The sequence below is a fragment of the Pelophylax lessonae genome, assembly GCF_965119305.1.
Source record: "Pelophylax lessonae genome assembly, chromosome: 5".
Taxonomy (NCBI): domain Eukaryota; kingdom Metazoa; phylum Chordata; class Amphibia; order Anura; family Ranidae; genus Pelophylax; species Pelophylax lessonae.
In genome coordinates, this window is record NC_138772.1 from 89975282 (window position 1) to 90003062 (window position 27781).

General features: G+C 41.3%; 1 protein-coding gene across 9 annotated transcripts in view; it reads right to left on the reverse strand.

Moving 5' to 3' along the window:
• The window catches only part of PARD3 (par-3 family cell polarity regulator), a 901610-nt gene that overhangs the window by 317817 nt on the left and 556012 nt on the right, over positions 1 to 27781 (reverse strand). For 5 of the 9 annotated variants that reach the window (XM_082258262.1, XM_082258261.1, XM_082258257.1 and 2 more), the window contains 2 exons: positions 23442 to 23486; positions 5129 to 5356 (listed from right to left, as the gene is read on the reverse strand). In XM_082258262.1, the coding sequence (XP_082114388.1) occupies positions 5129 to 5356; positions 23442 to 23486 (273 nt within the window). The remainder of the gene's footprint in view (positions 1 to 5128; positions 5357 to 23441; positions 23487 to 27781) is intronic. The other 4 variants (XM_082258264.1, XM_082258259.1, XM_082258263.1 and 1 more) reach the window with 1 other exon arrangement.

Sequence of the window (27781 nt, forward strand, 5' to 3'; positions counted from 1 at the left end):
CTCAAATTGCGGCCTGCAAAACCTTGCGGCCAAATGAGGCATCCGCCGATGCCATCACATCAATCTTATAAAATTTTGTAAAGGTATGTACCGACGACCAGGTGGCCGCCTTACATACCTGGACCACTGACGCCTGATGGCGGAAGGCCCAGGAAGTACTGAGCGCTCGAGTGGAGTGCGCCCTAACAGGGAACGGAGGACTCCGACCCTTAATAGAATAAGCCTGTACCACCGTCTGTCTAATCCATTTGGAGATAGTCGCGGCAGATGCAGGCAACCCCTTTCTGGGGCCATCCGTGATCACAAAAAGTGAATCCGTCTTACGGAACGATTCCGTAGCTTTCAGGTATACCCTGATTGCCCGAACCACATCCAAGGAATGCAACGCATGTTCCCGATGATGATTGGGCTGAGGACACAAGGAAGGTAGTACAATATCTTCATTCAGATGAAAGTCTGAAACCACCTTTGGAAGAAAGGATGGCTTAGGATGAAGTACTACCTTATCCCTATGAATCACTAAGTATGGGGACTGGCATGACAATGCAGCCAGTTCTGACACCCTGCGTGCAGAAGTGATAGCCACTAAGAAGGCTACCTTCTGAGATAAAGTCAGCAAGGGAATCTCCCTGATGTTTTCAAAGGGAGGTTTCTGCAGAACCGACAAAACCAAATTAAGATCCCAAGGCGGTAAGGGCGCGCGGACTGGTGGAGCCAGGTGCCGCACCCCCTGGATGAAATGCCGCACCAAGGATTTTGTAGCCAAAGGCTTCTGAAAGAAGATTGCTAATGCTGAAACCTGACCCTTGATGGTGCTCAAGGCTAGTTTCTGCTCAACCCCCTTTTGCAGAAAGGCCAATATTCGGGTCACCGAATAGGTACGTGGAGGAATTCCTAACGATTCGCACCACGCGATATAAAAGTCTTCCATGTGCGATAATAGACCTTGCTGGAAGTCGCTTTCCTTGCCTTAATTAGAGTAGGAATAACTGAAGCTGACAAACCTCTGTCCTTCAGTACCTGGGTCTCAATGGCCAGGCCATTAAAACCAGCGACTGTAAAGCACGATGGAAGATCGGTCCTTGAGACCGCAGACACTCTCTGAGAAGAAGTTCCCAAGGAACGTCCGCGACTAGCATGTCCAAGTCGGCCAGACTGGCTTGAAGAGGCCATCCTAGAATTTCCAGGACAACTGGCGCTGACTGGATCCGAACCAGGCTGCCCTAGAGCTATCTGGCCCCGGCCATCCGACAAAGTCTGATCGTTCTCTGTTCCCACACATTTATCAGACACCTGATTCCTATCAGGAGTGGTGATTTCTCCTGGTTGAACCACAGGGACCGAAGTCACCCGGCTAGAGGCTCCTTGGTCTGTCTGTTCAACCGGATCCGATTCTTGTGGGGAACTGAGGCTAATCTTTGGAAAAGGTAAAGAAAATGATCTGTTCAGGGAACGGTAACTACCGCTCCCTGTAGTACTTAGATGTTGGAAGGGAAGAATTGCACCGGTAGCAGTGGTCGATGCTCGATCTAATGCCCTGAATACCGGTGAAGACGTCCCCCCACCCTCAAGCCGGGTGGGGGCGCACCTTCAGGCTGTGTAATCCTTTGCTTCAGGTTTGGCTGAGTCGGTCTTTTGTCTGTCCGACCAGCCCTCCAGTGGGACTATGTCGCGGCCGACCCAGCGCGGAGCTATGGCCTGCACACGCTCGTAGGCTGAACTGGGGTGACCACTGGATCTCAACATCCAGCCCGTCGCCCAGTTCAGCTTTCTTGCTTGATGATCTCACAGGAACACTGGAGAAAAAAAGCTGTCTAAAAAATCTTTTCTAAGAAAAAAATCCTGCCAGGACCGAAGATCCCAGCAAGGTATCTAGGTCCTTACTCCTAACTAGACAGAAAAAAACTGATTTGCTGTAGCAGAGAGAGAGAGGATATACCCTCTGGGACTGCCCCTAAGGTGTGGCCAGAGTGTTTTCTTTCCTGTCTAGTCCTACTCCTGTAGAGGGCAGCAAAACCCGAGTGTGTTGAATCAACGAGGACTACGTCTGTCAATGAGCGACAGAGAAATTGCTTTTTCTTCATTTTTTTCCTTCATGAAAGGAAGGCTGACTGTGGTGCACAGTATTTAATACTTCTGAGTGATGGTTCTAGAGAAAGTATGCAGTGAGTGAAAAGTCACAAACAAGTCAAATTTTCTTATTACTTTAGCCTGCACTTGTTTAGGGGTCAATGGTTTAAAGTGGTTGTAAACCCCCTTTGTTGACATTTACTTAAAGGTAAGCCTATATTAAGGCTTACCTATAGGTGCTATAAATATTTTTTTTAGGAGATATTTACAATGCATGCAGCCGATGAGGTCATCGGCGCATGCGCTCTGAAGGAATGGCCACCCGTTCCTTCAGAGCCCAGTGCCGTGAATGGCAGCTCCAGCACGCATGTGTGGGAGTGATGTAATCGCGCTTCTGGCCAATCAGATGACCGGAGGACGCGATCCAGGAAGCAGGACGGCCGAACATGTCGGCCGTCCTCTCGGCACTGCAGGGGCATCGTTTTTAGGTAAGTACTTCATAATGAGCTAGTATGCGACGCATACTACTAGCTCATTATGCCTTTGTCTTTACAGGTTTTTTTTTTATTTTTTTTACATTTTTTTTAGCCAGTTTACTTCCTCTTTAAAAATAACTGAAGCCAAAGCATCAACATGACAGCCAGAAAAAAAAATTAGAAGGGTTCAGCAATGGCAGCCCACTTATTTTACTCACACTAGGTGTATATTTAATGCATTATATAGTCAGCAGGAAGCTCCAGCACTTGAGTGTAGTGTACTGATATTCTGTTCAGGCAATCGTGTGATCCAGCATTAATCACAAGACTGACTGAACAGAATTACAATCATTTAGCGGGTAAAACATTTCAAATATATTTATTTAAACTATATTTAAAAGGTTACCTGTAGTGCAGCTTTGAAATGGTGCTCTTACAAAACATAAAAAAGAGAACAATTTACAGGAGAGTGGATGGAGGAAAGGTTGATGCGGTGTCCTGCATTTCTTAGCTGAACTAAAAGCCTGTATTTTCAAGGTTTCTAGCAATGATTCTCTATGCCATGGCCTTAGATGTGGAGCACTCTGTGAGGTATTTATGTGTTTAATCAATTAAGTGGACCGTTGTATTGAACTTTCCTCAATAAAATCCCAGTAATTCTACTACAGGAAAAAAAAAAAATCAATTGTCTAAATTGGGTACATTGGTACTTTGGGACATAAAAAGAAAATGGAAATAAGCAGTAATAAGGCTTGCTTTGTATCATTTCCAGCCAGATAATACGTCTGGGGAAAGAGGAGAAACACAGAGAAGTTTCTGAAAACTCAAAGTTTACAAACCAGAAGTAAAATGTTAAAGCGAAAATCATACTTTGCACATAGTAGGCATAATTACAAGTTCACTATGTAAGCATGCTACACTCCACAGCCACAAAACTCCCAAAAACTCCTGTGCAAATTTAAACTTTCCTAAAAGCTGAACTATATCCTATACACTTAGGGACTCTCAACCTTCTGTGAGTGCTCAGACCAAGTGCTATATTGTGGGAGAGGCGGGGGAGAGTCACGTGATCTCACACTAAATGTGACAAACTTTTCAAGGCACTAGTGAAACCGGGTATAGGGGGATCACATAGAAGGTAAAGAACAATATTAATGTGCTGTGCCATTAAAGTGTTACTAAACCCAGGACCCTGCATTCTTTACATCAGGTCTCCCACAGTACAAAGAACATGGAAAGGCAATTATTTTTAGTAAATATAAACTGCTAAATACCTTTTCCCATCAGCAATAAATAGCAGTCTTGCGACTATCAGTGCCAGGCTGAGCTTTGGCTAAAGCTTGTAGTAGGAGTTTTTATTCCCCTCTGACTGTCCTATGAGGCTGCATGATCCCTGACTTTCTATCTGGACAGTGCTGATTGGCCCTGTGCTGATCAGATGCACCCTCCCAAAAAATAAAATCAACTCTCTAGCAATACACACCAGAGTAAGCATGTGCAGAGTGCTTAGGGCTCTGTTCTATCAGACAGATTGGGGACAGTAAAGGAAGGGGAGGATCAGAGAAGACAGGAGCAAACAGCCTTTCTAAACAATGTGGAGGATTAACCCCTTAGGTTCCACAGAAAGTATAACAAGCATGCTTTACTGCATATACAGACAGAGACGTATATGCAGAAGACTTAGTAAAAAGTTGAGTAAAGTAAAGTAAAAAGTTGAATAGGCATGCCCCCATTTCACAGGTGGAAGAACTAGGCATTTATATTACACTAATACTTACTTAATATTTTACTAGCATGTAAAAAGTGAATGGTCATCTTAAAAAGCTTGCTCCAATGAAACATTCTAAATGTTTAACTTACTTACTGGTTTACTTTTAGACATCTAAGAGATACAAGTGTCTGTGTGCAGAGACAAAAGTTCTGCATCATGGACAGAGGAAAATGCTGGCACAGGGCTAACATCTGAATGAACCTTCGACTTTGCGTGGTCTATATAAAGCGCCTACTAAACCCTCCAAATAAGACCCCCTTCAAGAAAACAAAATGCATCAAACAAATTACATTTTCACATGGTTGGTCCTAAATGAATGCCACTCAACCAAGGTTTGAAAACTAGACTTGATTTTGTGAAGTGCATCAACTTGTGCAACTACTATTAGGATACTGCTTTCATTTAGAAGGTTTTAAGTCAGCTCTCGCGACTACCTATTGAGTGAGACATTCAATTACAGACTGGCCTTGTGAAATTGACATTGACCCACCATTTCTCCTGACCTCTTGGCACATCGCCCCCTCCACTTTTCCTTATATATGTAGCAGACACATCCAGACAGCATTCTTAAACATTAGTTCCATACAGAAGATAAAGCCCTAAGCAGCACATTGATGAAAGTTCTTGAAATACACGTTATATAGTATAGAGGTCTATTAGGATCAAAATAAATGTGGCAGATGTTCATTACTGGATGGAAGAAGGGACATCCTCAATTAAAACCTTCAATCTGCTGACAATGATTAAAGCAAAATTATCACAGAATTACTTTGTCCTTTCCTCCCGTCTGGAAGAACAGGCCATAACTTACATGTCTCCATGCCTTCATCGTCGTCATCAACAGGTGGCTTGTCATAGGACTTGTCAATAGCAGCTCGGAAGCTCTCATTGCAGCCTCGTCCTCGAATGATTCGCGGGCGTGGGCGATGGAAAGGAATGTCACCGTTCAAAGTCACCTCAGCCACGGCTGTCTGCAGACTTTCTAATGAGCTGGATTTCTTCAGGCCTAATGAAGGCCCGACGTCTCTGCTTGGGGAACCTTAGAGGTCAAAAGGAAAAGTTAATTGGTATTAGTACGAGACAGAGCATGCCTGATTATTCATGTCCTCAGTGAAATTCTATTGGGAGGTGTATCTATTATACACTTTTATCTCCCATTTCTTTGTGGTAGATTAATATTTTTCAAGCTACAAAACGTAATCGTGTCATTTATAAAGTTCACTCCTTTAAGTCATTAACATTATCGTTGCAGTTTTCCATAATCCAACAATTTTCTTTTAGCATATACAAACAGGGTATCTTATAATTTCACCTTTAAACACACACACACACGGGTTGATTTAGTAAAATTGGAGACTACAAAATCTGGTGTCAGCTGTGCATGGTAGCCAATCAGCTTCTGACCATCAGCTTGTTTAAATAAATTGTTACTAAATCCAACATATCTCTTCGACAGAAGTTGATGAAATTAGTGATTTCTGTTAAACCGGGATGGCTACACACTGATTTCCATCAGAGTATGGCCATCTGAAGATAAACACACCCTTCACTGCTTTTCTAATAAATACACAGATTTATAATATGTGTTTCTGTCAAGGTTCCACATTTCTGAGCTGCAACCAGGCTTGTTTACCGTCAATCTAAAGTGTCAGAAACCTGTAAATCTCTACTGACACTTGAAAATATAAATATAATGCTACTATAACTACAGCTACCAATGGCTATATTGGCCCATACAATGGGCAGGTATAAAATACAAATGGAACATTTTAGGAACTGGAAATGACTAAATAATAGATCAGTTTGTCACTTTCTATATGATGGTCCCTTCCAGACTAGGAATACTGTAAGACAACAACATTCGAACAGTTACATAGTTACATAGTTAGTGAGGTTGAAAAAAGACATCAGTCCATCCAGTTCAACCTATGATGTGTGTGTGTGTCCGCTTTTAACCGTACATTGTATACCCCTGTATGTTGTGGTCTTTAAGGTGTCCATCTAATAGTTTTTTGAAACTATCAATGCTCCCTGCTTATACGACTGCTTGTGGAAGAGAATTCCACATCCTTACCGCTCTTACAGTGAAGAACCCCTTACGCACTTTAAGGTTAAACCGCCTTTCCTCTAGTTTTAGTGAGTGGCCACGTGTCTTATTGTATCTCTTTTCTCTGAATAGTTTGTTCCTTATGCTCGGGTCACCAGTACAGTATTTGTACATTGATATCATATCCCCCCTCAATCGTCTCTTCTCCAGAGAGAATAAGTTCAGTGCTTGTAGTCTTTCCTCATAGCTGATGTCCTCCATTCCCCTAATTATTTTTGTTGCCCTTCTCTGGACTTTCTCCAGTTCCAGCACATCCTTCCTGAGGACCGGTGCCCAGAACTGGACAGCATACTCCAGATGTGGCCGGACCAGAGTCTTGTAGAGTCATCCTGTTCTACTGCTGAGCACTGTTTCACCCAGCAGCAGAAGAGAAGAATGACTAAAGCTGAGGTCTAAGAGGAAAAAAGGAAGGAATGCATTGCATTTTCTATTAGAGATGCTTATGGGTTAAACATTTTTAGCAGCAGCTTTAGGGGTGATCTAAGAGATTTTGTGCAGAGGCAAGTCACAATTTTTTTGAGGTCCAAGAGTGCCCCATCATTCACAGAACATCAGCAATTATTTTATGTTTTTGTTGATAATTTCCAGAACAGACAACAAATAGCAATTTTCATAACAGGTCACAGAGTTGGGCTACATTTACATGGACTCACCCAGGCAGCCTCTGGTGAAAATCAGTGGAGTCTTGCAGACAAATCTAAATGCTGCATGTAATGTGTGCAAACAGCAGCGGCAATCAGATTTGTACTCTTCAATGGCCAGTGCCATTGTTATTCACATGTAACTGTTGATCTGAGCAGTTACATATGAATAGAGCCTGTGACCGTCCCTGGAGGCAAACAATGTGCATTCAGGGATGGCATTTCTGCGTAGTTTCCTGTCGCAACTAATTAGCCAGTTTTTATGTGGCCATTGCCCCAGAAAGCAGCAAACATTATCCAACCCTAGGGTGGACAACATAAGAGAGAACAGGCTGCAAAATGTTTACTTTGCTAAAGAAATAGGAATCTGTTATTGTAAACAGATAGTCCACCTTGTTTGTTTCAAAAGGTCTTTGAAAGGTGAACACATGTAACGCTACATCGTGGATGGTAAAAACCAAGAACATAGGCAATGCTTTTTCACAATTTAATTTCCATTTTGGTCATATGTCCTGAAAATGTGTTAAGGCACATTGTTATAAAGTAGTAAGACATGCCTAAGAGTCTTGTCGTCATTTACTGAAAGCACAGACCCAGCTTATTAATTAGTATTGGCTTGTCAAATGCAAGTTCAAGATGCTTTGCGCAGATAGGACTTAAATGACAATCTCCCCATAGAGGATGCCAGGCTCATTACACGTGGCTTGATGTCCTGGAATCAATCTGGCTGTGGACAAGTTTTTGGATAAGAAATAAATGAGAGCAAAGAAAGGCTACCAGTGACAGCAATAACTATTATAGATTCTAGGCTGAGGGGCTCCCCTGATAAAATGAGCTGATTCGAGAGATTAAAGCGTCTTTTGTAGCATTCGGGCTGTGTGAAGAAGTTAAAACACAAGTGCTTCTGAGAATCAGACATGGTATATTTTAACACATATCTACACAACCGATCATTTCTTTTTTTATAGAAGGAACTGCAAGAAATTTTAAGTGAATGTGCAACACTTTAAGGGCCCAGTCACAGCAGCTGCTGATGTGAACAGTGTATCCTACAGTTTAAACTTCATTGAATTTGAACTTCTCTGCCCTCTCCCCCCCTTCACCCGCGGGTCCTGCACCACAACTTTTTGTTGCTGACATTGGGTGCCAAATGTCTCTGGTTCAGGCAGGTCTTCCCATGATGAGCATCACCACCTTCCTTCAGCAACATGAATAGAATGTGTATATCCCAAGAGGCTTCACAACAGAGGAGACATAATTCTTGCCAAGGTGAGAATGGCAGCTGGGAGGTCCAACAGACCAAAAGAAATGTAAACAAAGGAAAAGGCGATTTTCAGTTTTAGGTGGCGAGGGAGGGGGGGTTTTGGTGATGCCAAGTGCATCTAGAGGGTGAAAGTCTAGGGTTGCTTTGAATTCTGTTGGCCCCACTTCAATGTGTAATGTAGTGGACTGCAACCCACCATGCAAAAAAAAAAAAAAGCATTGTATGCCTTAATTTCTTTCAGAGCCCACCAGTGCAGATTGGTGCAAATTGGTCTGACTTGTTCCTGAGGCTGTGACAGCAATGTGCGCTTACAGCTTTGGCTACTAACACCCTGAACCCGCATGTACACACTGGTAAGAAGTGGAATCTCCAAGATGCAGCGATCACTCTGACCATGTGAATTCGCTCCTTAAGTGGCTGAAACACTGCAAGATCTCAAACAAATTTGGGGGATTTTGTTGCCAATTAGTAATTCAAGGTAGGCAATAGGCCACGTGTAGTGCTGCAGCCACTAAAGAAACCTCTACTAAGAAAAAATTGGGGCTGCAATCACAGACCTCGAACATCCATTTACATTGTTTGTGTTGGGCAGCCTTGCCCAGAGCAGTCCAAACATAACGACAGGGCAATTTGTGTAGTTTTCTACTGTGTGCATACATACCACTGCATTATGGTGGTGTGTGGAAAAAAAAAAAAACACATTACTTTTTTCCAGTGCAGTAGGTTACGACACAAGCCACCGCACCTCAATATGAGCAGGGTGTGGGAAGGATGGCAGGAAATACCTCTGGTGCTGTCTTGTCACATGGCTAATAATTTAGACTGAGCAAGGCTTATTTAACTTAATATGCTGCACAAAATCGGAGCTGTCCACCTTTACGTGGTCCCTACAGATCCATAGGGTCAAAATGTAAATAAACATAATTGCGGAGACTCAGAAGGCAGATTTCTGGTGATGTGCTCTGCAAGTAAATGCATTATCAGTTTAAGGGAAAATAAATCTCAGAAATTTAATGGAGGAAACATGCACAATGCCAACAATTTTACAGCCAAAAAAAACCCCAGTATAATGTGAAAGCATGAATAAGAATTTTAATAGACCATCTCAAGGGAAATTCTTTCAGGCAAATAGATTATTTCCAATGGCTGCTAAATACTATCCTGCTAAATAAATATTTTACAAGTTTAATAATTTTATTAATTCTCACTTCTCTGCCTTAGCAAGCACTCGTGCAATTTTCTTTCATATAAATTGGAGACTATTAAATTAGTCAGGAATTCACAGCAATTACCTTAAAGACATCAACAGCTGTTTCTGCACCCTGGAATAGTTTAATGGCATTTAACACTAGCCTTGAGCCTTTGATTGGCCACTTATTTGAAAGGCAATTGTAGGTTCAAGCAAGAGCTTGTGAAGGGTCAAATACAGTTTGCTTTGATTATACTGTATTCATGTCATCGCAGGGAGCCAATAAGAAGTCTACTTATAGACTGGCTAAGACTAAATTTTTTTAATTTGTCAGTTAAAGACATATTTAGCTACTCATAACACTTAAGAAAGATTTGCATATTTTTCTGTCTTAATTTATCAAGATTGGGTCAATAGCTGCAAGGTTTTCGGGCAAGGCTCTCAAAGCAGGTTTCAGATAAGGTTCTCAAGACAACTATCGATCTACGCCACTATACTCACCTATGATCATAAGCAGTGATAGGGGTTCACTGCGCACCCCGAACAATGTTAAACAAGCCAATTAGGGCCTCAGGCTCTAATCCCGTGCTTGTTTAACATTGATAGACCCAAAAGACTTCTATTTGTCCGCTGCCCCACAGTGCACTTGCACACACACAGAACAACTTATTTTAAAATAAATCATATGACTAACATTTTTTACCTTTAAGATGTTATCCTATTTAAAAATAAAATCTTCTATTAATAGCTTTTATATTGGTCAAGACTTAGGGGGGGGGGGGGGCCCTGCCCCTTATGGACCAGTCACAACTGATCATAATCTATAGCTAAGTGACAGAAGGCACAAGCTAGAAATAAACATTTTCTAAATGATTCCTAGGCTTGCTCTTTGCCAGTGGTGCAAGAGAATGCTATGGGGCCTGGGATAAGAGGGGTGAGGCCCGACTTCAGTCTTTCTGAAGTTTAAAGTATAGAGTGCTGAAGTCAGACTTCTAGAATGTGGCTTGACAATGTTGTCTGTAGTAAGAAGCATTTGCTCACAAAAAAATGTATCAGTACATTCAAAAAATGTCAACAGAGACTTGATGAATGTTGTTTGGATGTACTTCAAACTCTTATTTGCTTTTGATATGAATGGAATTTCCCAAATGAAAACCATCTATCCTGTTCCTTCAAATTTTCTTTCCACTATACTCAAAAATGATGTCATTTTGACTCCACTAAAAAATGTTCCAAAAAAACGTAAATTTTCAAACAAAATTCTACTAGTCTATGGTCAGTTTGAGCAGCTTTGATTTATTGTCCTCTGAACCTCTGCTACAGACTGAAATAACTAAATGTCTGATGCAGTAAAACTACTTTCTCTTCCACCAAAAGCTTAAAAAGACAGCAGATTTTTTTAGTTAATTAAAGCACATCTAATACAAATGTTTTCTGGTAGCAGAACCATGAATGGCAGGAGACATTGCAGAAGACCAAGAAAGTTCTAAAATCTCCCAGGAAGTTCTCCTCGCTTTCACAATCTTGAGAGCAGCTGGCGCCATTGGCTCCTGCTTCTGTCAGTCAAATCCTGTGAGAGCAGGGTTGAGCCACACTGTGTTTATCTGTGGATGCACACAGCCCGGCTTGGGAGCGAGCCCACACGTATGCCACCATAGGGAAAAAAAAAATACAACTGCTTTAAATGATTAGGATAGAATAATACTTTTGGATGTGAAATATTTAGTTTTTTTTTTTTTACATCAGTCCAGAATAGAATGAAAGAGGAAAAACGAGAAAGATACTCCAAACAAAGGCCATTTAAAAAAAAAAATCAAGGTAATAAGGCTTTGCCGATGTATGATGCTTCATATTCTCTAATTCTCTAAGAGGGGTACCTGGGGTTCCATTTCCTTGACTGTGGCAGTAAGGTGCTCTCCCCCCCCCCCCCCCCCCAACGTGAGGCGCTTAACGTTGTCATCCAGGGTAGCCCCAAACAGGCAATTGCCTTAAAAGGGCGGATCAATGAGAGCTTTCTTGGAGGCTTGGTCTGTGGACCAATTCTTAAGCCACAGCACGGGCCCAATCTCCCCCACTGAAACAAAGTTTGGACAGCGCAGGGTCTGTATTAAATGTTGCATCACAAATAAACTGCAGCTCATGAACCAACTGGCCTGCTAAATCAACATAAGCAGAGGGTACCTGCTCACCTCCCAGGCCCTGGTGCAAAAGCCTGGCCCATTCAGTTATGGTCTGAGACACCAGAGCTGAGGCAAAGACTGTCCGCAATGCTGAACCAGCCATAGTAAACATGCTGCATGCCCCAGCCTCCGCTTTCCTGTCAGCCGGGTCCTTAAAGGACGGGGATTCCTCTACTGGGATCATGGCTGCTTTGTTCAACCTGGAAATAGGAGGGTCCACCACTGGTGGACTAGTCTACTTTTTTTAAAAGTGACTCCTCAAACGGTAACGTGCAGCAAAATGTTTGGAGACCAGAAACGGTCATTTTGATTGTTCCCATTCCTTACAGGAAAACCTGTCAAAAAAGGGCACATAAGGAAACACCTTCGGAGTGCGAGGTGACTATGTGTACCAAACGACACAGCCATGCCTGTGGCTACATCAGCTGCATCCTCCATTTTTAAAGTCTCAGCACTGCAGTGATAAGTGTGTCTACCAGCGCTTTTTCCTTCGCTGCTGCGACCATAGAGAAATCATCCTCACTATCGGATTGATCTGGGGGTGTGATATTAAAGTGGAGTTCTACCCATTTTAACAAGTGGAGATGTATGTAATGCCCTCTAAATATGCTTTTACCAATGCAAACAATTTATTTATTTTTTTGTAAGGAAATGCCGTTTTTCTTCTTTCTTCACCTGCACGCACTTCCGGGTCCTGCTGCCTTTCGGCGATTACATCACTCGGCGATTTGCAAGGGCTCCTGGGATATCGGCGTAGTGTAGCCCAGCAGCCCTTGCGAATCGCCTAATGACGAAATCTTGTGTTATTTCCAGTTCTCAGGGATGTATTGCATTCTGTCCGCGCTCTGCCCCGCCTCCTCTCAATGAGCTCTACGGGATATAATGCTTTCTGTCACTGAGAGGAGGTGGGGCGGAGCTCGGACTGAATGCAATACATCCCTGAGAACTGGAAATAACACGAGATTTTGTCATTAGGTGATTCGCAAGGGCTGCTGGGATACACTACGCCGATATCCCAGGAGCCCTTGCGAATTACCTATAGGCAGCAGGACCCGGAAGTGAAGATAAATAAAGAAGAAAAACTGTATTTCCTTACAAAAAAAAATAAATTGTTTGCATTGGTAAAAGCATATTTAAAGGGAATTCCATACATCTCAACTTGTTAAAATGGGTGAAACTCCACTTTAAGTCCCCCTGGACAGGCCGCGTCCACGGCAGCATCAGGCTCAGAATCAGATGAGACATACTGAGCAGGGAAATGCGGAAAACGCTTCTTCCCACACGCCACATCCACTCGGGATTTACCCTACTGAGCGGAGAAGGAAATAAAATGTTTTTTTAAAAAAAATCTAATTTCTTCATAAATTTAGGACAATATGTATTCTGCTACATATTTTTGTTGAAAAAATCCCAATGAGCGTATCTTGGTTTGCATGAAAGTTAAAGCATCTACAAACTATGGTATATATAGTGGAATTTTTATTTTTTATACTAGTAATGGCAGCGATTAGCGACTCATCAAATGGGAATGCAATCAAAGTGTTAAATGTGTGCCTAACCAGTGTTTGTGTGTACAGGGAGGTGCTTTTACTAAGGAATATGCCAATTTTGATTCCTGCTTTGCAGGTCAACAAAAACCAACACATCCATGCTGAAAGGACAGAGTTCTATATTGTTTATGTTGACAGAGCTCTTTCCAGTCTTCCTCCTCACCAATGATTGCCCGCTGGTACCTGCTGATTGGCTTGTGCTGTGACTAATCACAGCACAGCCAACACGCGTGACCCCTACCCAGAAGTGCTGAATCACGTACTAGACACGAAGAGCTGCTCTGCCGCTGTACACCTACATGAGGCAGTCGGCAAGGGGGGTAAGCTTGCTATAAATGGGTTTCAAACGGAACAGAAAGTTTGTTCATTTGTTTAATCATTAGTGGGGTCAAATTGACATTTATTTTCAAATACAGTAACAAGGAAAATTGAAGGAGCAAAAAGAAATTTGGCGAGAAAATTGTTTCAGTGTATTCATTCAGTCGATTAATTTCTAACAGTATATTCTTCAAGGCTAGGTTCACACTTGTGTGATGTGGGAACCAGCGCGATTCCTGTGATGTTCCCGCATCGCAACTAAATCACCGGCGGTTCACTCTGACATCTGGGAACAGCTGTGGGTGTCAATGTAAAGTTAATGACACCCCCAGATCAGTTCGCAGTGTGAACTGTGAAATGGTGCAGAAATCAGATCGCATAGGTGTGAAGACCCATGCAATCCGATTCCAGTGCAGACCAGAAAAAGGGTCCTGCATCTTTCTGGTGCGAATGCAATGTGATTTCAGCCATACAGTATGTATGGCTGAATTTGCATCACACAGACATCGCATGTGATCTGCACAGTAATGCAGTGCAAATCACATGCAATGTCTTGAGATCGCATTAGTGTGAACCCTGCGGAAGTTCATTAATTCCAAAAAATCTAATGTTAAAAGCAAAAAAAAAAATCTTTCAAGCAACATTTGAATGTTCTAAAAAAAATTGTTTGAATTTCCCTAAGGCTACATTCACACCTGAGCGTAGCGTTTTCGCGCGTTTTTTACCGCGATTTTACAAGCGTTTTTTGTGCAGGCGTTGTTAGATTGAATAGAAACCAATGGAAAACACCTGTAATCTGCCCAAAAAGAAGCTCATGTACTTTTTTGAGCGTTGGGTGTTTTGCTTACAGCGTCAAAACGCTCAGATGTGAACAGGGGCCATTGAAATGAATAGGATTTGTCTTGTTGGGCGTTTTGAGAGCTGATCCTAGAGCAGAAAAACTCCCCAAAAACGCCCCAAAACGCCTACATATGAACGGAGCCTAAGACTTTTCCTAACATAGCCCATAGATAAGTTTGTTATTTTAAAACAAAAAAAAATAAAAAACAAAAAACAAATCGATTACCCCACCCACACACTCAAGGTGACTGGGAGAATTCCCCATGCAGAGCTATTGTAAACTGACAGCGGGGAGACTTCTCTGTTGTCAGAATACACAGACCAGCATTGCAGGCTTTAAGCCTACAGCATGAATTTAATGGGGAAAATCAGACAGGGTAGTTGTATTTGGCTGGTTCCTGCTGAACTGGCAGAATTTCGATTCATGTATGGCCAGGTTAAAGAGGTTGTAAACCCTCTCTTTTAGAACTTGTACCTATAGGTAAGCCTTTGATAAGGCTTACTTATAGGTACTGTAAATATCTCCTAAACTTGCAAGGTTTAGGAGATATTTACTTTTAATGCAGCAGATGACGTCATAGGCGCATGCGCTCTAAGGTAACGGCTGCCCGTGCCGTTTCTTCAGAGCCCTGTGCCGTGAACAACGGCTCCCGCGCGCATGCGCAGGATTGACGTATTCGCGCCTCCGGCCAATCAGATGGCCGGAGGACGCGAACAAGGAAGCAGGACGGCTGAACATGTCGGCCGCCCTGTCGCTGAGCGGTCGGCACTGTGGGGGCTTCGTTCTAAGGTAAGTATTTCATAATGAGCTAGTATGCGATGCATACTAGCTCATTATGCCTTTGTTTTTCAGGGGTTTTTTTTTTCGATTTTTGGGGGGGGGGGAGTTTACTTCCATTTTCATTTGAAATTCTATCCATCTATGGCCAGCTTTATGCTGGCCATACACTATACAAAAAATCGTTTAAACTAATTTTCCAAAAATGAACACTCGGCCGTGAGAGCAGACGATCATGCCATCATGTGATGATCGAATTTTGATTGATTAATCATTCAATGGACATAAATGAATCCCTTATTTCATTCATTTTGTCATATATGCCTACTGCAAACAGTTCGGGCGAGAAACACATTAACCTTTCAATTTACCATTCGTTCGGCAGAATTTTCCAAACTGTTCCTTCGATTGTTCAGCTCTAAAAACCTAAAAAACGATTTTCTATTTGTGCCCATTAACTGGACGAAAAACGAATGAACGGACCAAATGAAAGATTTTTGAATGATTTTTTGGCTAGTGTATGGCCAAGCATTAGTGTTGGACAGAAAGTGTTAATGACAGCCTAGACTTTCTTGGCTGCACTAATGGTTCTTCAGCTTTCAGCTGGATAAATGAGCAGTTCCTTACCCCTGACCATCACTCCTAGTCTGCCTAACCTTTGCACTGAACTCCAAACATTCAGAAAGATCACACAGCCCAAATAAATTGCAGAGAAAAATAATTAAAGGTCTATTATGTTGTCTGCCTGAAGTGATGTTTACTTTACACTTCTTATCAATCTAATTGCTTTCAACTTCAGGCTCCAAACAAGGTTTTTACAACTGGCTTCAATCTCGCATAGTAAACTTGAAGAATGAAAAAAAAAAAAAAAAAGGAATTTATTAGCATAAAAAGTGACAACTCTTACTTCTTCCTTCCTACTTGTGCTCAATCTCTTTATGTGGAATGTATTAACCTTTCACCCTTTCAAGTCATCGAAAGAAATACAATTATTTTATAACTCTGTTACAGATAATTCCATCACACTGAGGCAGAATCCCATCACCCTTTGCTTTTACTCCAACCATTTATTAAAATATTTATCTTTTCCAAAAGATGCAGCTTGGTGGTTAAAGACGTGACCGTTCACCCTAAGCTCTATAACTCTAATGTTGTTCTGGGCAAAGGATGCTTTTATCCAGCTGCTGGACAGCACAGAGTTCACAAGCCAAAACAGATTTACATTTATAAATACAAAACCATTCATTCTGTGCCATTAGGCTGACAAAACAGCCACCAGAGACTCTTCTATAGATTCATAAATACCACCAACAAAACCAAACGGGACTTTTAGGAACAACTATTGTTGACACAATCCTTGCTTTTAAAATATTCAATCATTTTGTTGCAAAATCATTAGACATATAAAACACTGATATCTTTGTGAATGAATAAAAATGTATATATATTAACCAAACCTCTGTATCCATAAAGAGACACATTCTTCTATATGTTTATTTTACAGGACAACCTTAGGGTCCTTTCACACGAGCGATCAGATCAGATCCGCCTGTCAGTTTTTTAGGCGGATCTGATCGGATCCTCCATGCATCCCTAAGGGACAGCGGATGTCAGCGGAGACATGTCTGCTGACATCCGCTGACACCCGCTGCCATCCGCATCCGATCCGGTCTGTGAAATCCGGACGGATGGAAACCCTATTTTCCATCCGTCCTGGGGATCGGACGGGATCGGATGAGAGCGGACAGGCAGTCCGCTCTCATCCGATTCCCCCATAGAGATGCATGGGGCTCTGATACCTCCCTCTCTGCACACAGAGCAGAGAGGGATTTGTCACCTGCCTGCTCAGCGGGGATCTGTGTATCGATCCCCGCTGAGCAGCACGGATCCACCTACGGAGGCAGACCGTGTGAAAGAAGTATTAAACGTATATGTAGACACTTAAAAGAAAAGCATTAGGTTTATATAAAAAAAAAAAAAACACACAAATCTAGGTAAATGCAGCATCAATCTGATGCTGCATCTGTCCCCAACAGCGTCTAAGTCCAAGATCAAAGACCCCCTGATCCTGGTCCTTGGTCTTCAGTGAGCAGCCAGTCACTGGCTCTCTGCTCTGCCCCTCCAGCACTCACTAGAGTGCCGAACTGTGGAGGGGGCAGGAGTGGCTGGCTCAGGCGGGGTGCTGAGAAGCTGGCCAAGCTGCCCATCAGGCAATGGGTGGATCCCAACATTAAAGTTGGGATCTCTTCAGAGTCTGGACCAGCTGAATGATGGCAGCAGACAGCGGACTTTAACCCCCTGTCTTTTGGCACTACTTCCCTTATATACAGGGGGTTTTTAGACTTGCAAAGAGACCTTGTCACCAACTTTAAGAAATTGCAGGTTAAAGCATAGAAAAAAAGTTGCTTACTTGCAGTGTTTTTCCTTTCCATAAATATTTTTTTTTTATTAATTTCCCCTAATGCACCTTAGAACTTGAAAATTTGACTACCTAGGGCTACTTCAGGAGAGTCAAATCCACAGCACAGCCCTTTCCCTGCTTTCTCCCTTCTCGTCTGAGAGTATCTAAGCTCCACCACCCCTCCCTACATTTTATGTAGCTTCCAGGGAAAAGCAAGGGGGAATACCAAGGAGCGTCACTTGAATATCGGCTGGCCCTGCTGAAAACGCATCCAAGATGGGGGCACCCAGCAGAAGTGTCAAGGTTTTTGGAGGTCTGCACAAGGAATAACTTACATACTATATGTTAAATGCAGGTTGCTGAAATGAATTGCCTGGTGACACTGCTCCTTTAAGACACTTGAGGGTGTTTTCAAAGTGGACCTTTTCACAGGCTGCCCTAAAGAAAATAAAGCCACAATGCCAACATTTGGAAAAAGACATACCAAAAAATACATAGTCTTCCTTTTCTTTCCTAAAATGTTCTCTTGGTGGCCATTTTTAGAAACAGCAGAGGAGTTCTAACTCAAAGACGCTTATCATCAAACAAAAAAAAGGTCTTTGCCAGAAATCTGGTAAGAGCTTGCAGGGCATACACAAAATTTGCCAGGAAAGCACTGGTTAAGGCAGCCCTTCCAGGATGCATCTAGTAACACCTTTTTACCGATAACCGACTCTGTTTACAGTCCATCCCCGACAAAGGTTCCCACCCCCTGAGAGCTCCGCAGCCTCCCAAAGTTAAATAAACTAAGGGGTAGGGCCCAAAAAGTAATGTTTCAGTTATAGGTAGCTCCTGGTTAAATGCATCACCACATAGCTTTGGACATCTCTTTGGAATTGCACTGGCAAGATCTCCCAACATGCTCCCTGGCTCTTTCCTGGCCCACAATGCAGTGCCGGGCGCTTGTACCCAGTTTTGGCTGTTCTTTCTGGCTATACAAAATAGAACATACATCCACTACTGTGCTTGCGCATGCAATCATTATTCTCCACATAATCTTGGGTAACACATGTCTAGAATTATGTATATAAACCCAATGCAAAAGGCTTATGGCTAAATAAAGGGAATAAGCAAAAAATCTGCAGCATGTAAGCAAGTGCACTTGGATAAAAAAAGTATATCAAATTCCAGGAAAAAAGTGAAAAAAACAGATTAAAAAATTCAGTGTTTGAGGACATAAAATGCCAACAGAGAAGCAAGTGGAAACGGAATGTATCCAATAAAAAGCTCAATGCTCCCACATAAGAATGATTTCGGCCTAATTAAAATAGCATTCCAAAGGTCAAAAGCTAACTTGGATTAATAAATCACAGAAACTCATAATTGCAGACAGCACATTATTTTAATTGCTGAGGGGAACAAAAAACACGATTACTCAGAAGTCATTTTTCATAAGCCGATCATCAGGAAAAAAAAAATGAACGAAAGCTGCTTAAATACATAATTTATTGACTAAAGGCTGTCACATAATTCTTTCTCATACGGAAAAGTTAAGGTGCAAGTTCAGGGCCAAGGGAGTTTAGATATGAAGAGATGTGGAGATATAATAGATAAACGTTACAAAAATGTCTTCTAGTATTCAAAGCGATCTGGATTGCAGGTTATATTTTTTTATTAGCTACATTCAGTAGAGCAGTAATACATTAAGACTGCAGACCAAACCAAAACATTGTTGGAACAGGACATAAGAATAGTTCCTAGCTCTCCAAAGACAGAACCTTTTCCACTGAAATATCTCCTTCTCGCTTTACCAAGTATGATGTCAAACAGAAGGAATCAATACAACCATTTTTGTTTTTAATAAAAAACAATATAACAGAAATTTAAATTATGATAATAAACTAGTAATAAAAAAGCAACAAACATTTAATATTGGTATGATAAAGGATTCCCAGAGGGTTATGAGCTTTTTAAACAGATAGCACATCAGTAGCTTTCACTCAGTGTGCTTCTGATTAAAACCTAAGCTGGCCATAGATGGATCGAAAATCTGCAAGCACCGGACAAATATAGATCCATCTATGGCCATTCCCACTCGTCAAAAAGTCAATCTAATTATGAGCTTCCCTTGAACTGGACTGTTCGAAAATGTTCGATCAGCACATGCAGGGCTGATCAGTGTATTCTGACAGAGTCCGATTCGGAGAGTGGAGAGCAGTGACGGACTGGTGTCCACTCTGAGCAGGCAAAGAACTGAGTGATCAGTAGTTATGTTATCGGTAAAAAGGTGTTCCAGCTGGAGAAAAAAAAAAAATGACAAATACCGTAGCTGCTGAATTTTGATATATAGACACTTACCTGTCCAGGGAGCCCGCAATGTCAGCACCGCTGACGGGTGCTGCCGCTGCTGATCGGCTGCCGGGTGCTGCCGCTGCCATTCATTCTAAGGGAAACCGGCAATGAAGCCTTTCGGCTTCACAGCCGGTTCCCTACTTCACGCTGCGCATTCTAACTGGCTCCGCGGCGGGGGAAGGAGACGGGGGGACTAAACTTCAGAGGAACGGCGCCACTCATGTACAGGTACCCGCTCCCCCCTGAAAGGTGGCAATTGTGGCATCAGAAGGGGGAGTTAGCAAATGAGCAGAAGTTCCACTTTTGGGTGGAACTCAGCTTTAAGGTTTTGGGCTTAGAGTCTACGTGGGACAGCAAGAGCATCACATTGATGTTACAGCATAGAGGTGAGTATGTTTGTTTTTTTTACAAACCCTATACATATACATGTAGTAAAGAAACAAACATATGATAAAGGGCCCAGAGCTCCACCTGCTGGCTGAAACTGTAAATTCAAAATATACATTTGCAATATTTCATATTTACCTGACAAAAATATTTATTTTATTTTTTTTTGCTCTTGACCATATTTAATAAAGAAAATATATTCTAAACTATTGTATTGTTCCTTTCAAGGAAACCTATGCTAAAGTGGAAATATTTATGCTGCCATTGTGGACATTCATCTGAAAATGATAGCCGTCCTGGACCAAAAATGTTGTGTTTTTATGATCAGTAGCAATCACACAGCTTATGAAGCAAGAGTTTACTTATTCTGGGGTCTGTTTTTCAAGTAATGTCAGTGGCTCAACATTACTGGCAGGCAACTTGCATTTACAACAGGAAATTTTAAAGTTTTGTTTTAAGTGTAAAGGCAAAACTGTTTTTTAATTTTGGATAGAGTAGATAGGGATAAGAACACCTGCCCGGTGTTTATAACTTCCTTTTTTGTGATGATTACCACTATTATTGGAAGTAAATGAAAAGCCTGAATTTTGGGTTCTCCCCAACCCTTAAGAGAGGAAATCTTCCAATGCGGACACTTTCTTATTTACTGGTGACAACAATGGGATTCCGTCTCACTTTTTGTTTTGGCTATTGGACAGAAAGTAAAGGTAAATCTCCTCAATTGGACACAGATGGCAAAAATAAAACTTGAAAGGGGTTATAACCCCAAATATGCTATCTAAATGAAAGAAAAAAAAAAAAAAACTTGTTTTGTCTTTAGTTATACTTTAACTATAAAAGCAGATTTTTTTTATTTCCTTTTAAAGCAGAAACTACAATTTTTTGTTTTAGTTTTCGATCCCTCCCATAAAAGGTGGTAGGAAATTTGTTTCACAAATTTAACAAAAAATGTTGGTGGGGGGGGGGTCTCTAGGGGGTGGCAATATTGCTGAAGATATACCTTAAATTAACCTGTCAATTAGAGTACATAACGACCTTTAATATCAGATTGTGAATAAACTGCAGCTACCAGACAGCTAGGAAGTCATAAAACAAATACAAAAAGTCTAAACTACATCCACGAAAATCACACATCCAAAATGTACAAGCTTTCTTGCTGCCTAAAATACGAGAATCATAGCAGATGTTATAAAAGGACATCTTTTTCATAGCACAAAACAAGCCTCTTAAAAAATATTTTCATATAAAAAAGCAGATGGTACAATAAAGAAAACGTGGATCATAAAGCGCTGAATTAAATTTTTGCTTAAGGTACAAAGTCAGAAGAAAGACATCACTGGGAAGAATACATCCTTATATTAAATTTAGCATTTAAAGGGGAAAACTATTTTTTTCACATATTTCCTCATAAACCAAATATGAAGACTCATGTCCAGCAGCGCTCCCCTAGGACTTATTTTGAGACTTGCAGGAACCACAACAGACCAGTACTTCTGCACTGTTATAACATGTTTGGTACCAGAAACTTGCTAATTGCCAGGAAGATGTAGGGGGGTAATCTCATCGCTAAGGGGCACAGTTACAAAGCAGTAACATTCACTGCAAATGAATCAATTACTTCAATATAAACACATTGATCGGGAATATTCACCAGCAGTGATTGTTTGGTGAATGTCACATTCACTGCTTTAAAAATATGTCTCTTAATTCTATGTTTTTACATTCAGTATCACACTCAGAAGAACACTGTAAACTAGAGATCGACCGATTATCGGCAGGGCCAATATGGATTTTCCCCGATATCTCGGAATCTGCTTTTTATTTACCGATATTGCCCATATTTCAGGGAAAGTGCCTGTACTGGGGTGATGCCTGCAGCTAGAGGCATCACCCCGGTACCGGTGTCCATAGCCGTCGGTCGGCTGTCTTGTAATGGCAACCGATGCGCCTGAGAAGCCGCTCGGCTGTCATTCCAAGGAGTGGGAGGGGACGCCCCCCCCCCCCGCCGCCGCCTTCCGCGGCTCGCCCTAGTCTCCCATCCCACCGGGAGACCCGGGAATCCTACCTTCACCGCCGCCGTCTGACCTGGGTCTCCATTTATTTGAATTCGACCCCGCCGCGTACCCGGAAGTGATGTCAAGACAGGACATCACTTCCGGGTACTGGCGGCGTCGAATTAAAAAAACTTACAGCATTCAAAACAACCAAACTTGGCGTTTTGAATGCTTAAGTGCAGAGGAGGGGTTTGGGGTCTTTTAGACCCCTGGATCCCTCCACCGCAGTACCTGTAGACATAAAAAAAAATATATTTTTTTTTTTACGTCCGAAAATATTGGCAGATATCGGCCGATACCGATAACCAAAATATCGGTATCGGCGGTAGGGAGTTACTGCAGGCAAAGCAGGTCAAATGCAGCCTTTTCTTGTCAGAAGCCACGTTTCATTTCTAAACAACAAATGCAGCATTTGAAAAGAAAACCCATCAACATTTGCCCTCATGTATCACAGTGATGTCATCACCCGATGACCAAAATATCGGTATCGGCGGTAAAAAAAAAACAATGTCGGACGATCACTACTGTAAACCCTACGGGGAACTGGGGGGACCCAAATAACACAACTGTATCAAAATCGGGGTGGGGAGTTGTGCTTTGTATTACCACTATTAAAATAAATCTATTTAAAAGGTTACAAAATATTTTTGGTCTACAAGGTCGGTTGTTATGGTCTTAGGTGTGCTGAAGATGGTTTTGTAACATCTCTACATACACATTCCTGTTTGTGCTGAGCTGTATCATGATACACAGGCTATGACAGCAATACAAAGATGAAATGCCATTAGATTTCACTTGGCTACACTATAAACCTATATTGGCACACTAACCGATAATATAAAAGAAAAAAAAAAAAAAAAAAACACAAGCATCCATGTATGTGTTTCTAAAGCGGATTGATTGAGTCACAGTAATAACTGGTCAGTTCCTTCTTTTTTCACGTCAGTTCAGTAATGAGCACACTTTACAGTTAGAGGAGAGCCATGCTAGCCCTTCAAAGGTCATGCTGACATGCAATCAGAATGGTACTTCTCTCTTAATCTGCTTTGACCCTGGTTTCCATAGCAACAGCATTGTCTCTTACCTGCACTGTGGTCAGCCATTGCACTGATCCTAGCCTCGTCAGCTACTGTTAAAAAGGTAAATGTAAGAAGGTTAGCCCAGTTAGTGCCCACATTCCACATGCAATGCAATGCATTAAAAAAAAAAAAGGAACATTAAGATGAAATGTCTCAGTCCATGCACGCTCTTTATCCCCCCCGAGAGTCTTAATGCAATATTGGGAAATTAAAACACTCCATGCAGAGTTTGCTGCCTACAAACCGCAGGCACTTATGTTATTACATGTTAGCATCACCCACTTAAACAGAATTAAAACTGTTAATTATTTTCATCATTTGCTCATGCCAAAAAAGCAGATCATTTCAAAGGCAGACAAAACAGAATAGTAATTATTGTAATGATTGCTTTCTGCTGGTGACACATCGCTTTACCCAGACTTTGCGATTAATTGGGGTTGTATTAATAATTGTATTAGAAAACAATCTCAGGGGTTATAGTAATACACAAAGCTGACAAACATGGTTAAGTTCAATATGCACCTCATGCTGAAGCACTGCATTACATTTGGGGAAATATTACCTATGTATATGCAGATATGTATTCAAACTGGAAGTTGAAATTGAAAAAGTGGACGTGATTTAAAGCAGAACTAAACCCATCGATTTACCAGTTAAAAAAAAAAAGTTACATTCTTAGCATGCCGGGAATGCTACCCATCACATATTTCTTGTGCTCTCAACCAAACTGTCAAACCATCAAATGCTCGGTGTCATAAATGATCAAATGTGCAGCACCATGGCAGCTGCAGATCAAATAGAAGCTAAGATGGCAGCTTCCTTGGCTGAAAAGGATAGGAAGGTTTAGTTCCACTTTATCTCATACTGTGGCCAGCAATATGAACACTCATACCCAAGGGTTTCCCCTTAGGAATGATGAGACACATTTAAAGGGAACGGTTTGTCATATGACAAGCCTAGCCACTGGTAAGTGAATACAAGCAAAACTTCCATAGAGGGATAAAAATTGGCTGCCTTATCTTTGTTAATGGCAAATCACCTGACGGATTTCAAAACTTGTATATGGACAAATCAATGGTCAGTGCAAATCAGCTGTGAAAGGTTTGTGGAGGTAATCAGAAAAATCACTGTACAAGAGGCAGAGATTTTAATGTCAAAATTTAGCCCAACTAATTGGCTTATGTCAACAAGAACGGTTTTCCTGCATTTGACGTGCATATGAAATGCAAACAAACCCAGTACAACAAAAACTCACTGACTTCAACTGAGCAGTACATATGGCAGTTCAGAGACTGCGTTTGGCTACATTTTCTTAGACACAACAATAGTAAAATGTGTACTGCAGGCAAAGCAGGTCAAATGCAGCCTTTTCTTGTCAGAAGTCACGTTTCATTTCTAAACAACAGATGCAGCATTTGAAAAGAAATCCATCGACATTTGCCCTTAAGTATTGCAATATTTTTTTGTTCAGAACATATTCCCTGCCTGAGTAAAAGGGTATGCCCCCCTACCATTAGACTGCAGAGAAGGGCCCTTGATCTCTTGGTGTGGAAGCAGTGGTTTCTTTGCAGAGGTTTGACACACCTTCTGCTAAATCGGCAGAGGGCAGGTTAAATCACTGCTTCCACGCAGAGAACAAGAGTCCTTCTCTGCAACATACTGGCACAGGACAGGCTTTTCTACTTATGTTGTGACTGCTTTCTAAAGAAAAATAATAGTAAGACTTTGGACATGCTTTTTATGCACCAAGAATGTATTTTGATGGCAATGGCGTTAATTCAGTAAGAAACTAGAGTGAACGTGACTCCAATATAGCAAGGATGTTACCATAGCCTTTCATTTTTTTCTTTCTTACAATGTATGATCATGTGGATGTTCAGTTTTGGAATATAATGCTATATAACTTGAGTTCAGCAATAGTTTGATGTGCATTAGTCACAAAATTGGACTCTGCGTGTTTGGGCATTTGGACCCTCTTCACACTGATGCTTCTAAGACTCTGGTACTCTCTTCAGTAAAATCCATTTTTACAATCACCACTAGCGATGTGGAGAACATCAGCAGATCATAACATTCCAATCTATGACATGTTTAGCACAGTCTACCCAATGCTTATGTTTTACAGTTCCGTGCTAGCTTCTTCTTCAATACTCTTAAAGCAAAGACCTTCTCAGGGGAGGGACGGAAGTAGACCAGTGCAGCATTATGAAGAAACAGCAGGCAATACTTTTTTCACTAGAGTCCTGTGATCCATTTTGGGACCCTTCAAATGCTTATTCAATGAAGCTGAGGCTCTCCTAATATACTTGACAGGGGCTATATAGAACCATTCAAATACTTCAAGTTTACTATAGAACACAGTGTTATTCTGAACTATACATGCAAAAAGATTGCACATTAACAAGGCATCATAGGGTTAAAGATCTGATTAATATTTTACAGATACACAAAATCTAGACTGTGAATGGTGCTATAAGGAATAATTCCTCACGCCCAGTATAATTGCACCCAACCACGCTATTGATTGGCCTTATACTGCAGCTAAAATGTACATTGTGAGCCATTTAATCTTATTATCCCAGTGAAATAATACCTAGCTCTCTGCAAGCTGGCAAAGTCACATTGCTTTTATAAGTACTCTGGCAAAGACAGTCAATTAAACTAATAGCTGCCGAGATTAAATCTAAAAGTAAACACTTTGTTTCAGTAGTAACGAGTCGAATGTTCAGAGTTATTCTGCTTTCTGAGTGTTTTACCCTAATATTTTGAAACCTGCTTAGTGACCTGTCATTGCCTGATGAGAATATCCTGCTCACGGCACACATTAAGGCTACATTCACACGGGAGATTAGGTGCATACAGCAGATTCCTGTGGAAACAATCAATGGACATATCACCCTAGCTGCAAGTAACAGCTGCATGTGTGCATACATGCAAACAGCCACGGCTCCTGTAAGCCTGTCATTGCTTTGTTCAGGCTTCCCAGTTGCAGCTGCTCACATACCTCTGTGATCCAAGTTGCAAGAATCCGCCAATTCTTGCTGCAGGAATCTGCTGTATGCCCCCAATGCTCTGTGTGAATATAGCCCTATTAAATAAAACGCTACTAACAGCACTGCAGGTAGCACCTCAATTCTACATTTCCCAGAATGTACAGGAAAAGAAGACCTGCAGTCCCTCGGTTTAGTGTCCTCTATCAAAATTATTATATATGTTTCAGGATGGCTGTCTGCGTGTAGAATGTCATCTTCGTTTTTTTTACATATATAATGAAATGAAAAAAATGTTTTGCAACAATTTGTTCCAAAGCTTTCTAACCCAATAAATACAGCTTGAAAGCTGTTAACCTAATTTGTTAGAGCATGATTATATCAGATATGTGTACTTGATGTGAATTATTTAACCAATGGATGTCTCTAGTGTTTAAGGAAGTGGCAGATTCAACATTATCTAGTCCGAATAGCAGCTGATACAGAGGCAACTACAAAAAAAGTATGGTATAAAAAAGTACCCCCATCACTTCTGGGATAGTCAGTGAGAGCAACTGCCGCATGCACTGGTCAGCAAATCCGAGGCCAAAAAGATCAAAATAGTAAAATAATGGTGCTGTGCTGTCTGTGACATCCAAAATATACAGTCATGTCTGTGAATGTCAGAGTTTTACAACAGCCTCACTGGATGTGTAGTTCCGCAAGAGCTAGAGGGCTGTAGTTTGAGGATCCCCGATATAGAGAAATGTGATAATTTTATATTATAAATATAAGTGTAAGCAAATAAGTAAATGCTGAAAATATCTGATAGCACGCACAGAGGTGTCACCCAATAGGATTACTGAGACACCAGCCACTATTATTTTTATATGGTATTGGGAGATACACGGCTGGAATAATCAGAATTTTTTTTGCACTGTGGACACTTACATTGATTTTATAGTATATGTATGTTTGTCACAAAGTTAGATCGGCAATAAGAGTTGTGGTTCGCTAGGTTTTATCACCAGAGATTATTTCAATCTGTTTTCTCTATTATGTTGTTTCACTTATTATTTGCTTCACTGTGTATGACTTTTCACATATCAACTTTTCTATACGTATATCAGTGTATGATTTTCCGCATTTTACTTATTTGCTTACAGTTATCACATTTCTCTATATATTTTGGATGTCACAGACAGCACCGCACCATTATTTTACTATTTTGAACTACAAAATAAAGATTAAGGCGAGTTGGACTGCAAAGCTACATATACAATATTTTTTTTTCCCGTTTCAACCAGCGGGTTAAAACAGAAAAAAATGAGCAAAATTCTTCACCAACACACTTGATGTGGATGCAAGAATGCTTT